The following is a 16,595-nucleotide window of genomic DNA, read 5'->3' on the forward strand; positions in this document are numbered from 1 at the left end:
TAGAATATATATATATATATATATATAACATTTGGATTTATTGCTATATATAACTAAAAAGTTTTATAAAAATGTCTATGAAGGAGGATTACTATGATTACCTCTTTAAAAGTAAGTTACATATATAAATATATGTGTACCTATGAGTATACGTATTTATGGATATCTGTACACTGATAATCATACATATGAGTATGTGTCCCATTCGCAGACGTATTCGTAGGTGATGGACTAGTTTTGATATCATATTCATAGTTATTAATAAGTTGATATTATTTTTTGTCTTTCATTTTTTTTTTTCTATCTTGTATTACGTAGTTGTTCTGATAGGAGATTCGGGAGTAGGGAAATCAAACTTACTTTCCAGGTATGTGTGTACATATATACATGAAGGGGGTTGTATGCTTATTTTTTTGCTATTCTAAGTAGACATATTTGTATAATTCATTTAAACCTAAAATGAGTATATCACAACCAAAATAAAACGTATTAGAAAATATCTAATTAAACATTAGCATTACTTGCCACTAGAAAAAATAAAAAGAATTCATCATATAAAATGTGTGTGCAGATTAGATATCATATATTATTGTATTAGCGAATGCGTGTATATGTGCGTATGTATATACATGTTTATATTACTATATAAGATTATTTTGAATTTTATTTAAAAAAGAAGGCAATTCTGTAGAATAGATTAACAATATTTAGATGACATTCATATGTGCACATGCACATATATATATGTAATATTATTCATGATGTCCATTTTCCTTTTCCGGACTCCCTTTCGCCTGTAATTGCAGATTTACAAGGGACGAATTTAATTTAGAAAGTAAAAGTACAATAGGCGTAGAATTTGCCACTAAAAGTATTCAGTTAAAAAATAATAAAATTATAAAAGCTCAAATTTGGGATACAGCAGGTCAAGAAAGATACAGAGCCATCACCTCCGCATATTATCGAGGGGCAGTTGGTGCATTATTAGTTTATGATATTACAAAAAAAAATTCCTTTGAAAATATTGAAAAGTGGTTAAAAGAATTAAGAGAAAATGCTGATTCCAATATTGTTATTTTATTAGTTGGTAATAAAAGTGACCTAAAACATTTACGTGTAATAAATGATAATGATGCTACTCAATTTGCAAAGAAAGAAAAATTAGCTTTTATCGAAACTTCTGCTCTTGAAGCAACTAATGTGGAATTAGCGTTTCACCAGTTATTAAACGGTTAGCACGAGAACATGTACACACGTAAATGCGTGGTTGTTGTGTATTATGCATTCATGTATGTACATATGTTTGTTTGTATGTGTGTTTGTTTATATGTATGTTTGTGCTTATGTATGTTTGTGCTTATGTATGTTTGTGCTTATGTATGTTTGTGCTTATGTATGTTTGTGCTTATGTATGTTTGTTTATATGTATGTTTGTTTTTATATATGCTTGTACGCATGATAAATGTACATATATATTTGCCATATATGCTTTATCCCGACTTAACTTCTTAAAGTGCTTTTTAAAATAATTAGAGAAAATTGCACATATATAAATATATATACATCTTTGTTTTTTTTTCGCTTCTTAGAAATCTATAATGTCAAACAAAAAAAACAAGGCGCAAAAAATGAAGACAATTTATCGATACACCCTCGGGGAAAAAAAATAAATGTTTGAAGAAATAAAAAAAAATAAAATAATATACATTTTTAACAAAGCTTCATAGTAATATTTCTAAATAACAAATATTATTTGAAACTTGTTTTTTTATTTTTTTTTTCATTTCCAGGTTGACGATGATAATGACCAAAGTGAAGCAAAAAAGAAGTCGAAATGTTGTTGATATTCTTACAAATTATCTTTTTTTCTTTTTTTTTTTAAATTCAACCAAAAAAAAATTATAGATACAACACTTTTTTTTTTTTTTTTTTTCTTTTTTTATTATATATTTGTTATTGTTATAAATTTTTTTATTATGAAACGTTTTTCATTTAATAATTTTTAGCTAATATATAAAAACAGTATTATTAATTTAAATGTTTTAATATATTTTTTATTTAAAATTGCTGCCTCATAGTTTATTAGAATTTTGCTAAAAAAGGAATAACTAAAAGTAAAAAAAGTTAATAATTCAATTAAAGGGTAAAGAGTAATATACAAATATGTAATTATATATATATATATGAATATACATATATCTTTTTCATTTGTTCCATTTTTTTTTTTTTTTTTTTTAAGTACTATTACTTCCATGTTTTTTCAGCAAAACAAATAATGTTGAAAGAATATTCATTAAAAATTTACAAATAATTCGTAAACCGTATGGTCTGACTAATTTTCCTGTTTACATTCTCAACAGGTTAAATAGCTCTTAGTTGGTGCATGTATATGGGTGTATTTATGTTTTACACTTACGTATTTACATTTTTGTTTTCTTTTTATTTGTGTAATTTTTATTTCAATGTGCTTTTCCATCCATTGGAAAAGTTACGTGTAAAAATTGATTTTCTATTAAGAAAAAGTATTTTAAATATTTTTTCACGCATGTATACATACAATATATATATAAATATATTATTTTTTTTTGTTGCGCGTACTTGTGCTTACATGCATACGTCCATATACATGTATATTTACAACTGTTTATATTGTGTTATTTTATTTTTATTATATCTCTTTTTTGCATTTATTTTTATTTTTCTTCTAAAAAAACATTCACTGTTCTTTTACAACTTTATTTTGAATAATAATTCAATTTAATCTTTCTCAAAAAGTTGTAAAGTAAAATATGGTTTTTCATGTATACGTTCTATTTCCTTTTTTCGGCTAATTTGCACATTTTTTTGGAAAATTTATTAAAATATTTGTCAGACAGTACTAAAATATTTATTATATATATTTATCTCACAATTATCAGATTTTTATTGGGTACATTTATAGTCGCTTTTTAACAAAATATTCGTTAGTTAAAAGTCACAATGGTTTAATTCCTTAATTGCAAATTTGTTTATTTGCCCATTTGTTTATTTGCCCATTTGTTTATTTGCCCATTTATTTATTCGCTTATATATTCACTCGTAATTATTTTTTCCATTTTTAAGTTAATTTATTTTTCTCACCTTTCTGATCAAAATTTTATAACGGATATTTTGAAAAAATCACATTCAAGACATATAAAACAATGTATTATTAAGATTTGTTTTTCACTTGTTTTTATGGATAGACAATACCCCAGCTGACAATAAAATAATAAAGTATATAAAAATCGTTTGTATCACTTAAATATACTAATTTCTTTACTTTTTAAATATTATAAAGAGGAAAAAAAAAAAATGGAAGAAAGGAATGTTCTCGAATATGCAGAAGTTATAATTGACAGACAAAGGGACAAGATTAATGAGTTGGAAAAAAAGTTACTAGAATTAAGAAGTAGTAGTGAAGAGTTACAAAAAAATGCTTTGAAAAATGATGAAGAAAATAAAACATTGAGGTTGGAATTAAATAGAAAAAATGAGAATGATATGCTTTTAAGCATGCAAATGAATAAAGGAAATGAATTTCTTCAAAAAATTAGTGTATTAGAAAAACAACTACTTAAAAGAGATACACTTTTAGAAGAACTAAATAATTTACTAAAAAAAAGGAAATATGAATATGAAATATTATTACAGGAAAAAGAAAATCTTATAAACACAATTAATACGCTAAGGATTGATATATGTAAAAGTAAAAAGGATGAAAACTTAAAACAACAGGAATTTTTACATAATGAAAAAGAAAATGAAAAACTCTTAAATTTATATAAAAATAATAACGAAGAATTGAACATAACCAAAAGATGTTTAATACAAATTGAGAGTGAATTGCATATGTATAAAAAACAAAACGAACAACAAAAAATTGAAATTCAAAAATTGTACAAAATAATTAGTTGTATGAATAAAGAAAGAATACTAACACCTCCAGTAATATTAGCATTACAAAATGATTATGGAAAAAAATTAAAAAATAAAAGTATAAATGAACATGTTCAACTAAAAGCTATTCAAGATTCTTCACCAAGTATTATTACCAATAAGGAAAATAAGTTAACCACATTAAAGCAAATGAATAATGAAAAAAACACACAAGAAAAATTAGCATACAGTGAAAACTTATTAAAATTAAACCTAATGCAATCAGAAGAGCAAAAAGATTTATTTAATAAAATAGTAGAAATGTTGAATAGAATAAAAGATACAAAAACTATCGATAACAAAGTTGATTTTTTTTTTTCATCCAATGTTTTACATTATTTTCGAAGAAATACAGCAGGTAAATTGACATCTCCGAATAATTCGTCAATAAATAATTCAGATGGTTCAACAACCGAATCGGAAGATGGATTAGATCAATTTTCCAACGTTAGTTCCTATATAGATTCTAAAAAACAGATGTACAAAAAAAAGACAAGGAAAAAAAAGGAGAAAAAAACAAGAAAAAAAAAAAAAAAAGAAAAAAAAAAAAAAATGAAAGATGACACAGTGCATATGTATTCATCAGCTAAGATAAATAAAATGGATAAAATTATAAAGAAAAAGTATGAGCAAAAAGGAAAATGTAGCATAACAGGTACGGATGACAACACATGTGACCATTATATGAGTACGGATAGCATAAGTACTGAGAGTGCGAACGTGAGTGATAACAGCATGAGGAATAGTAGCATGGAGAATAGCATCCTGAGGAATAATAGTGTGAGCAATAGTAGCGGAAGTTATGATTATTCTTCTGACTTTAATACAAGTAATGAAGAATTCAAATCCGAGGATAGATCAAGAAGTGATACGGAAGAAACGGATAATGCCCATTTAAAGGATAAATATAGTTATAATAAGGGGGAAAAGTATAATTTGTTAAATTATGAAAATTATAAAGAGAGATTTATAGGAGTCACAAATAAAGAAATTTTTATTTATAATAAAAAAAATGACGAAGAACCAATGTACATAATAAGATGTAAAAATTTAAAAAGAATAAAAATGTTATATAATAATCAAATATATGTTATTAAGCATACACCTTTTTATAATATTTCAGAAAAGCATTATTTTTTAATAAAAAACGATGATAAATCTTTAAGGATATTTTATGCTTTGCAGTACGCCGGATTTATAAAGGAAAACAAGGATAAATTTATAGGAGATCAAGAAAATAAAAAAAATTATATGTTCAGACGAAATAATAATTATAATGATAATAAAATTCAAAATTTAAATAATCAATCTGAAAGGAATTCTTGTTATACAAAATTAAACTCTACCACACCAGAAGTAATGGTAAATATCTTTACCCCGAATGGAATAGATGAAAGCGGGAAAGACGTGCCTTATACATGCAATAATGTATTATTGAAAGGAGATCCAAAAAATAATCATCTAATATTTATAAATTTTGAAAAAAAAAATTCTTTTATTAATTGTGAAAATTATTATAAGAAATATAAAAATAATAAATTCATCCTCTACTTTAACAGTTTTAAAGATCAACATATTATAATACCTAAAACCAAAGACAGCGCAAATCTTTTACATGTTATTTTAAATAAGATGATCTGGAAAAATTCTAATCATAATAAGGAAGTGTGTAACAAACCAATGCATTCTGATGGTGACATCAAAAGCTCTACTGCATCTTCATACACTTATGATAAATTTACAAAGAGAATAGATAACTATAAAGATATCGAAGAAACACTTGAAAGGAGAGAACGAAAAGAAATAAAAGGAGTAAAGAAAAGAGGAATAAACAAAGGAAAAGAAGGTGAGCATGAGTATAAAAATGAGAGTTATCGAAAAAGTGAGAGTCAAAGAAAAAGAGAAATCGAAAGAGAAGGAAGCGCAAAAGAAAGTGTAAGAGAAAGCGCAAAAAAAAGTGTAAGAGAAAGCGCAAAAGAGAGTGTAAGAGAAAGCGCAAGAGAGAGTATAAGAGAAAGTGCAAGAGAGAGTATAAGAGAAAGCAAAGGAGGAAGCAGAGGAGGCAGCGAAGGAGAAAGCAAAGGAGGAAGCGAAGGAGGAAAAGAAAGTGATACGGGAAGAACAAAGAATGATACACCTTCACTTGGTAGCACTTCAAGTAAAAAGGGAGACACATTTTTGATAAAAGACAACGTTCTATATATATCTAAAGATGGTACCCCCTTTAAAAAAGATCAAGTAGATTTTAATGATTATAATACTTTCAAATTTATGAATAAAAACTTGAAAATTTTGAAAGATGACTATCTTAATGAATTGACATTTGTCAAAAGTGAAGAAAATAAGGACGAAGAAACATACATTTTTCAGTATCCTAAGAGAGAGAAATATAATCATTTAGTATCCAAATTAAATAATAATAATTTTGATGTAATAGAAAAAGATTTATACGATAAAATAAAAAAGGAAGATAAAAAAGATGAAGATGAAACAAAAATGATTGATAATAAATCAGAAACAAAAGATGAAGAAGAGGTAGGTAAAAAAGAAAAAGCAGATCAATTTATAAAAAATAATCAAGTTGTAGTTATTGAAAAGGGTGTTCTGTCTATTTATAAAGATTATGGTAATGAAAATTCTGTTCCAATAATGAGATTTATATCTGATTCTTCTGATGTTCATGCAAACGAACAGAATGGAGAAATTAGTATAAAAGATAGTTCAAAGGATTCCAACGAAAAAATAGTTCTTGATTGCCTAAATAAAACAGAATTCCATAGATGGAAAAGCGCATTATGTTTCGGTGGATTTATAAAAGGTGAAAATATCAGTATCTCCTATATGAATTTAAAAAAACATATATTTTCTATAAATTTATTTGATAATTTAAATATAAAAAGTTTAGTGCATGTTGAAGGTAAATTCATATATATCTACCCAAATAATAAAATTAACAAGCCATTATTTTCATTTGACAAAGAAAAGATAGAATTGACTTTGTTTCCAGAATTAAGGAAAATACGAATTTATTTACAAAGAGAAACTATATATGAACAGCGATATGATATAACAATTCCGTTAGCACGTGATTTTACCAGCATTAAAGAACAAATAGAAAAAAATAATTTTCATACATTAAGCAGCAAAAAAACGCAAAAAATTAAAAAACCATTCGTTTTATGCAAATCAAATATCATTGCTATACATAAAGATAAATATAAATTAAAACCAGAACTGATATTAGAAAAAAAAAATTGTACTGTTTCATTTGATAAAAATAAACATATTATCACCTTCAAAATTAAAAATAAATTTGATACTGCTCGTGAAGATACAAAAACTATAACTTTAACCAATGAAATTAATTTCAATAAATGGATGGTTACACTAAAATTGGCCTCATTTATACCAGGTTATAATTTTGAAGGAAATATCACTTTTCCTACCATTGCTTTTGGACATACTTGTCCTGAAGCAGCTAGCTTACTTAAGAAAAGAAGTTCACTCATGAATTTATTCAAAAAGTAAAAAAAAAGGAAAAAGAAAAAAGAAATAAAGGCTAACTGGGTGAGCTACATATGAGTAATAATAAGAAGAGGATATTTTATAAAAAAGAACAATTAAAATACTTATTAATATGTAGTTATGAAAACGAAGACACATATGTATTAAAAAGAAAATATATAATATTCCCTCTTTACGCTGAAAAATTTTTAGCTATTTGACTATTAGCTATATTTGCATAATTTTTGAACGTGTACCAAAGATTTTTAGTACATCAAAGGGAATAATATAATTATCATTGATATATTAAAATCATATGCATGGTGTTATATGTTCATCAACACGAAAGTTATAGTAACATTTATTTAATGGTTCAATAATAAAAAAAAAAAAAACAAAAATCATAATCAAAAATTTCATATTTATACTGTTTTGAATTACCATTCCAAATGTAATTTTTTGAATGTTAATTGGAAATATGAAGTTTTAAAAGAATATAAAAGGAGATATAAGGACAAAAAGATGTATTAGAGTGATCCATGATGAAATATTTTTATTATGATGAATAAATATGTAGTTACATTTTTATTAATTTTATTTATTTTTAAACATATGTTTGTTTTCTTAAACAACTATTAAATGAATTTATTGATTTATATAACTTAGTTTTTACTTCTTAAATATTGATATAGCGTATTTATGAAAAGGAAAAACTAATACATGAAAATTTATATATGTTTTTTTTTTAATGTTTCTTTATTTTTCCCTTTTGTTTTATTTCTCTAAGAACTTTTGTAATGTACATGAATGTATGTTCCATACATATACTATTTAAAATCATTAACTTTTTTTTGTTTTATTATATTTTTCCTGTTTTTGTGTGTTATTCGTTAAATTTTACATTTACCAACCATTACACTTGTACATATTAGCAACATGATATTTTAAGAATTTGAACAATGCTAAACGTCTTTCTTAATTTTAAACTTCCTTTTTTCAGTTATCTTTTATTTTCATCGTATCAATAAAATAATTTAAATATTTTATAAGCAAAATATAACGTTTTCAAACAACAAATTGCTAAATTGCATTTGTTTTTCCCTATTTAATATTTTATTTTTATTTTTTATTTTTTTGTTGTATGTGTGTATGCATAGATGTTTGTAATAGTAAAAGTGCTAATTTTATTTTCATAACTGAATTTTAAAATTCTATGTAAAACAATGTTTTTTTATTTTATTTTATTTTTAATTTTACTCTAATTTTTTTTTTTTTTTCCTTATAAAGAAGAGCATTGGACATATATACTCATTAAAAGAAATACATTTCACTCATAAATTATTTTATAATATTTCCTTTTTTTTCCGTATTTACAAAATAACAAATATGCGAGCATGTAGTAAAGAAAAATGAATGTAATAATAGATTAAGATTTCCGTATAAAATTAAAACATTATTTTTGTTTCGAAATTTTTTCTTTAAAAAATATATGGAAAATATACTGTAAATTTCATGTGATACATATTAAAACAAAAAAAAATTTAACCATATTTTTTACTTCAAAAAATGACACAGAACCTTATTATTCGAATAAATGTAATTTTACATGCATATGATATACACATACTCATATATATATACATATACAAATATACATTGCATTACTGATGCGCATATTACCTAAAATTTTTTCATGTTGATAAATAAAGCTGTAAAGGCCTTATTTATTCCCATCTGTAGAAGAAACATATGTTAATTTTTTTTTTTTCCCTTTTCCTTTTTTTATAATAGAAACCTTTATTTAATAACACAAGCAGAATTAAGAGAATTCTTTTTAATATAGAGAATAAGCACAGGGGAAAATATCATTCCTCTTTTAAAAGATACTTTTCTATAGGTAAAATTTAAATTTATATAAAATATAATACAGTTCTTTTTTTTTTTTTTTTTACACACACACAAACGTGGTGCATGATTTTAAATAATTGAAGTAATAACTTCTTTATAAATATTATATATATTTAACAAGTTCCGCTTACATATGCAATGTTTTACCTATTTGTGCATGTTACCCTTTTTTTATACAGATACGGTAAAGGTACCTAGGCTAGGTGATTCAATTACAGAAGGTACTATAAGTGAATGGAAAAAAAAAGTTGGTGATTATGTTAGGACAGATGAAACGTTAACAGTTATCGACACTGATAAAGTTAGTGTTGACATAAATGCAAAATCATGTGGAGCTTTATCTAAAATATTTGCAGAAGCTGGAGACATTGTTTTAGTTGATGCCCCACTATGTGAAATAGATACTTCAGTAGAACCACCTCAAATTATCGCAGAAAAAAAAGATGAAATAGAAAATGAAAAAGTAATGAACACTAATAATGAGAAAATAGAACGTGAAAAAGATGAAAATTTATTCAAAGGAAGCAATGTGAATATAAAAGAAACGGAAAAACAAGTAAATAATGAAAACAAATTAGGCCTCTCCTATGAATTGACAAGCGAACGAACAGAAAAAAGAGTTCGTATGTTACCAATAAGAAAACGAATCGCGGAAAGGTTAAAGGAATCGCAAAATACGTGCGCTTTATTAACAACTTTTAACGAATGCGATATGAGTAAAGTAATAGTCTTAAGAAATGAATTAAAAGATACATTTCAAAAAAAGTATGAGTGTAAATTAGGATTTGTATCCTTATTTATATATGCTTCAACATTAGCTTTAAAAAAAATGCCACAAGTAAATGCATATATTGAAAATGATGAAATTGTTTATAAGAATTATATAGACATTTCTGTAGCAGTAGCTACACCTAATGGGTTAACTGTTCCAGTTATTCGTGATTGTCAAAATAAAAAATTACCACAACTAGAATTAGCATTATCTGAATTAGCTACAAAGGCAAGAAATAATAAATTATCTTTAGATGATTTCACTGGTGGTACATTTACTATATCTAATGGAGGAGTATTTGGTAGCATGTTAAGTACTCCTATTGTTAACATGCCCCAGTCTGCTATTCTAGGTATGCACACAATAAAAAATAGAGCAGTTGTTGTTAATAATGAAATTGTTATAAGACCCATTATGTACCTAGCCTTAACCTATGATCATAGATTATTGGATGGAAGAGATGCTGTGCAATTTTTATCTGCAATAAAAGATTACATAGAAAACCCTAATCTTATGTTAATAGATTGAAGGGAGTCATGGAAGTGCTAAATATATGCGCATGTATATATATATATATATATATATATATATATATATATATATATATATATATATATGTATTCTTTATATTGTACTTACTCCCCACCTTTTTTTCATTTCACCCTTTTTAATCTTACCCGATTTATCTGTAATATTAACTATAATTCAGCCTAAATTTATCAACTAATACGTGTACATGGTTGTCGAAACTGTTCAGATTATAATAAGAATTAAAACAACATAGTATACGTGTATTTACCTATTTTTAATAATATGAATATTTTCTTATAAAATATATATATATATTTACCATTAAAAATATATCCAAAGAATAGTACATTTTTCTTGGCATAAATAAAGTTTTTCATTTTATACTTTTCCTTTGGACATGCCTTTTCCTTTTTTCTTTATATATTTTATCCATATAACACCTTAAATAAGAACAATATTTAATTACAAACGTTGTATGCTCATCTACGTCATATCTTTAAGTAAATGAAATATTAAGATTATGTGCACATATATATTCATATACTGTTAAATCATTCTTAAATTAATTTCTTCTTTTTTTCCTTGATTGTAATAAAATAAAATTAGCTACATGTTAAGAAAACATCATATAAGGAACATAATTCTTCTGGACACATATGTGTATTAAATTAAATTGTGTTTTAAAGCTTTTTTTTTTTTTATATAGTAAAATTATATTAATATTAATATTCATTTTTGTTTTTGTTTTACTTTTGTAGTGGAAAATTTAATTCATAACATATAAAATATAGTTGAATACGTGAAGGGATAAAACAAATATGCAGTAACTCACATAAAAAAATAACACAAAATAGAATGCGTCAATAAAATAAACTATAAAAAAAAGGTTATTCCATAATTAATAGTATCATTATGATAATAAAAATGATAAATCATAATGGCTTTCTATTTTACTCATTAGAAATATCCTTTCCAGCGTTTTCCACCTGCAATTGGAACAAAGTTATATATATTATGTGTGAATAAGAAGCTGATGTACACTTATTAAATGGCTGAAAAATAGACATAATAATATGAACATAGGAATGTAATAAATGACCAAATAAAAATAACAAAAATAATGAATTCCCCAATTAGCAATTACATATGTATAGCAAAGTTTACGAAACGTATATGACTAAAATTAAGCAGTATATATATATGTATTATGTATATATCTACGTGTGAATTTTCCTCTTCCAATAATTTCATTTGTTCCTGGTTATACAAGTCGTCTATCCATACTAATAATGAAAAAAAAAAAAAGAATTGTGTATTTTTTAAAAAGAATTATTCTAAAAATAAAACAAAGAGTAATATAAAACAATACGGAGAAATAGTAAACCTGGTTTATACTGATCCATCTTTTTAGTTTTGGAATAGTTTACATAAATTTTCTTTCCATTCAATTCAAAATTATTCATATTATATAACGCGTGTTTGGCATCTTCTTTTTCTACGTATTCTATAAATGCGAAACCTCTGTTTTTTTCTTAAAAAAGAAAAAGGAATAACGAGAATGGTAAGTTTTTTTTATTTTTTTATTGTACTGTTTTATATATCGAAATAGTTAAAGAAAACTTAGAGATGTAATAATTATATGCAAAATATAAAGAAATAGAAGATGTAATTTCCACCCCCTTTCTTTTTTAATTGCAGTACTTGTAACTACATTCACAGGAATTTCTATATTCCTTATATCACCGAATGATGAAAAAATGTCATACAAACTCTTTTCATCTAATGTCTCATCAATTCCACCTACAAATAATATTTCAGCAGCATCATCAGCCATATTTGACTTTTTAAATTTTAAAACATTAAATTAGTAAGACTATAAATTTTTTTACATTTTCGATTTAAGTAATGCAAATAAGTACATAAACATATATACATATATATATATATATATATATATATATATATATGTACATATATTGTAGCTCCCTAAATTGTTAACTACATAAAGGTGATAATTTCACCATATTGAAAAAAAAGAAAAAAATTTTATTGTTGTAATTATAGTAAAAATGATTGAAAAAATATATAATTTTCAAAAAGGAATTTTTAGCATGTATTTTTTTCTTGTGCGTATTACAAGAATATTTCATTTTATGAATGTGAAAAATCTATTACGTAATAATAAATATAAATTTTTTTGCCATTTTTTTTTTTTTTTCATTCAGAATAATTTTACTAAGTTAATACTCTTAACTTTTTTGAATATGTCAGATATGGCAAAATATATAAAAAATTTTATGTTTAAAAAAGATACGTTAAAGGCTTAATATATGTAGAACATACACTTTGGGAAGTACTAATTATATAAATAAATTTGATACTTCCAAATTAATACTACGTTTAATAAGCATATGCTCAAAAAAAAGAATAATCTATATTGTTCAGAAATCTAACATGAAAATATTTGAAAGAAAATTTTTAAAACAAAAGATATTTCCATAATTTTTTTTTGTTAATTCTAACTTAAAAAACTTGTTTATATATATAAAATTATTAGAAAAAACCAATTATCATAACGTATAAAAAAAATTTAACGCTGTATTAAAAATTGTCTATAAAAAATTATAATAAAAATATGAGAATATTCTTAACATGTAATTACATTAAATTCGAATATGTCATTTTTGTCATTATAGGAAAGATACAAAATATATATACCGTTCTTAATATTTCAATGTATTAACATTTTGATTTTTTTCTTTTTTCATATAATCAGAAAAGTATCCACGAAAAACTTGTATGCTATTTGGAAGATACATTTTTATAATTATTATTTTATATGTAATATAAGAATATATCTATATAAGGTCAAAACAATATTAATCCTTTTCTAAATGGAAAAATGTATTTAAAACAATAATTGGCTTAATTCTATTTTTATTGTACTTGTCAGAAACATATTTTTGTTTTTGTTGTTCCTGACATTTTATGCTTTTCTTCTAACAATACTGTTATTAACAAACGTATTTAAATCATATTCTTCTCATTAAAATCTCATCATTTATTTTATTTTGCTATAATTTCTTGTTATTATAGAATTTTTTTTTTTTACACACATTATGTATTTAAGCTAGGTCAAAATATCAGTGAACCTTTTTTTCGTTCTGATTCTCCGTACACTTTGTTTAAAAAAACAAAAAGATAATATTTTAATATACTTCGTTTATATTTGTATATATATATGTCTACTTGTAGATAATATACATGTCCGCATGCGAGAGTTATTCATAGATGATAATTCGAATATGATACATTTTGAAATTGTCTTATTTGGCGTAATATTATATTTTTAGTTCGAGTTAAAAATCAATATAATTCCACTTCTTTTTCTTATTTCTTTTCATTTTATTTACGTTTTGTACATTTTGTTTTATCTACGCCTTGTACTTTTTGCTTTATCTATCTTTTGCACTTCTTGTTTTGTTTACGTTTCGCACTACTTGTTTTGTTTGTGTTTTACACTACTTGTTTTGTTTACATTTTACACTACTCATTTTGTTTACATTTTACACTACTCATTTTGTTTACGTTTTACACTACTCGTTTTGTTTATGTTTTATGCTATTTGTCTTGTTTATTCTTTGCATTTCTTGTACTACTTCTTGTGCTAATTTTCCTTGCTTCAAACTTTTTTTGCTGCTTTTCCCCTTATCCAATTGCGACTATTTTATCATTGACCACATTTGACTTAGCAATTTTATCATACCTCACTCTTTTCCATTTGCTACAATCGTTTCTTGCATTATTAGTTGCTCTAAAAAAAAAAAAAAGAAATTTCATATATTAGTTAAAATAAAAAGTTGCGCAACAATGAATACGTCTAATTCGAAAAACGAAAAAAATCTCTTAATTTATGATAAATCAAGTAAAATAGGATGTATATATTTTATAGGTATTAGCAGCAATCTGTATAGAGGGAAAATAATTCTAAAAAAAAATAGCATTAGTGATAAAATAGTGAGATATACCAATTTAAATGATAACTTGTTGCTAATAAAAAATGGAAATTTTAACTTCAAACAGACGGCTATATTAATCAAAGGAATAACTATATTTCTACATAGACAATTAGAAGTGCTGCTAACCGATTTTTATTCTATGTACAAGAGATGTTTATTTAATAGCTTAAATGCAAATAACGAATTAAAAGGAATTTTAAAAAAATATAAAACGAATAAAAAATTTAAAATAAAAAAAAATATTATGTATTTACAAGATGCTGCAAATAGAAGTAGTAATAATGATATATTAATGAACAACACGTCTAATTATTTAAATAAAAACAAAAACATTGCAAATATAAATGATATAATGTTAAAAGAAAGTAATGAAATGTATATCAACGATTATAATTTTGGAAATGATGATATTCATAATGATCAAAATGTTATATATCAAGATATGCTAACCAATTCATCTTCTTTTGAGTGTTCAAAATTTAATAACTTTTATACGATTAATAACGGGATGTATAATTTAAATACCATAGGAACTAAAGGTGAAACAAAAACACAAAGAGATACGAATAATATATTATTAAAACTTAATTTGCAGGATGAAAAAAAAAGTAAACATATAGAAAAAAATAACTATTCAAATGTTAGTTTATTTGTAAGTAAAAATTTAGATAGAAAGAACTTTTCTTTGAGTATAATGAATAACAGCTTATTTATAAATGGTGATGCTATAAATAGCAAAATAGAAAAAAATATGGAAAATATATATGATCAAAATAAAAAAAATAAGAATAAAAGAAATTTTGCACAAATTGATGAAGAAATACTCTTACGTGATGACACATGGAAGAATATAAAAATAAACAAAAAAAAAAAGGTACTATCCTTTTTTGATGACCATTTGGAAAATATTAATAACTTCTTTCATTTTTTAAATAACAGTATTCAGGGGAAAAACTCAGTAAATAATAATAATTATATACCAATTTTCAATTTTCATGAACCCACAAAGAATTACTTTTCTTTGGATGCTAGAGAAGAATTATACAATATATTTGATAAAAAGTTAATAGAAAATGAAAAGTGTAATATGCAGACCGATAACACCAAGCTACTTCAAACTAAATCAACATTATCTTCTCTAAATGAAAAAACGAGAAAAGGAATGAATGATCTAAATATGGAAAAGTTAAGAGGAAAGTTTAATGATGATTATTTCATGAACATAGAATTAGAACATAACCAAGATAAGAGAAAATATCCAAGAAAATCAGCTAATTATTTTATGAACAATGAAGACCTTGTTGATTACAATTTTGATAGGATAAGTGATTCACACGACATCAGTTCTGAACAGCAGAAGTTAAATCATAGAGAGCCTCGTTGCAACAACATAGGCAGAACAGATATAGGTAATAATAATAATAATAATAACAATAATAATAACAATAACAGTAGTAGTGGTAGTGGTAGTGGTAGTGGTAGTGGTAGTAATATGTATTTTCAATATAACTATGCCTGTAACACATTTAGCGACACTTTTAAAGAAACTCTAAGTGTCCCTTCGAGTAAATTAGTTAAAAGAAGATCTTTTACTTCATCACAATATAAACAAAATGAAGAATTAATAAGATTAAAAGATTACATAAATAAATTAAGCGAAAAAAACCCTAATGCTTTAGAAATTGATCGAATATTCCCTATAAACAAAACATCAGACAAAAGTATTTCAATAATATTCTATAATTTGCTTGTTCTAGCATCAAATGACGAAATAGATTTATATCAAAAATTCCCTAGTGATAAAATTCTCATACAAGTACGATGAAATCGGTAGAAAAAATATAAAGAAAAGCTAAAAATTTTTTTCTTCTTTTTTTTTTTTCCTTTTTTATTTTTCTTTACCT

The 16,595-nt window shown here is 24.2% G+C and overlaps 5 protein-coding genes across 5 annotated transcripts; 4 read left to right on the forward strand and 1 right to left on the reverse strand.

Annotated features, from left to right (window-relative positions):
• Window positions 1-71: 71 nt before the first annotated feature.
• Window positions 72-1,844, forward strand: MKS88_005440 (ras-related protein Rab-11A; the record flags this gene model as incomplete). Its single annotated transcript, XM_067218701.1, has 5 exons — window positions 72-111; window positions 319-367; window positions 807-1,231; window positions 1,590-1,672; window positions 1,791-1,844. The coding sequence occupies 5 exons, from the start codon at window positions 72-74 to the stop codon at window positions 1,842-1,844; spliced, it is 651 nt and encodes a 216-aa protein (XP_067070650.1).
• Window positions 1,845-3,333: 1,489 nt separating this feature from the next.
• On the forward strand, window positions 3,334-7,485 carry MKS88_005441 (uncharacterized protein; the record flags this gene model as incomplete). Its single annotated transcript, XM_067218702.1, has 1 exon — window positions 3,334-7,485. One exon carries the CDS (start codon window positions 3,334-3,336, stop codon window positions 7,483-7,485), a length of 4,152 nt encoding a protein of 1,383 aa, XP_067070651.1.
• A 1,542-nt stretch (window positions 7,486-9,027) lies between these two features.
• On the forward strand, window positions 9,028-10,669 carry MKS88_005442 (dihydrolipoyllysine-residue succinyltransferase component of 2-oxoglutarate dehydrogenase complex; the record flags this gene model as incomplete). The annotated part of the gene is made up of 3 exons (XM_067218703.1): window positions 9,028-9,057; window positions 9,253-9,358; window positions 9,549-10,669. 3 exons carry the CDS (start codon window positions 9,028-9,030, stop codon window positions 10,667-10,669), a joined length of 1,257 nt encoding a protein of 418 aa, XP_067070652.1.
• A 953-nt stretch (window positions 10,670-11,622) lies between these two features.
• On the reverse strand, window positions 11,623-12,506 carry MKS88_005443 (RNA-binding protein; the record flags this gene model as incomplete). The annotated part of the gene is made up of 4 exons (XM_067218704.1): window positions 11,623-11,658; window positions 11,894-11,955; window positions 12,057-12,203; window positions 12,374-12,506. The coding sequence occupies 4 exons, from the start codon at window positions 12,504-12,506 to the stop codon at window positions 11,623-11,625; spliced, it is 378 nt and encodes a 125-aa protein (XP_067070653.1).
• Window positions 12,507-14,542: 2,036 nt separating this feature from the next.
• MKS88_005444 (uncharacterized protein) lies at window positions 14,543-16,516 on the forward strand (the record flags this gene model as incomplete). Its single annotated transcript, XM_067218705.1, has 1 exon — window positions 14,543-16,516. The coding sequence occupies one exon, from the start codon at window positions 14,543-14,545 to the stop codon at window positions 16,514-16,516; it is 1,974 nt and encodes a 657-aa protein (XP_067070654.1).
• Between the last annotated feature and the right edge of the window lie 79 nt (window positions 16,517-16,595).

This window comes from Plasmodium brasilianum, chromosome 14 (genome assembly GCF_023973825.1).
Source record: "Plasmodium brasilianum strain Bolivian I chromosome 14, whole genome shotgun sequence".
Taxonomy (NCBI): Eukaryota; Apicomplexa; class Aconoidasida; order Haemosporida; family Plasmodiidae; genus Plasmodium; species Plasmodium brasilianum.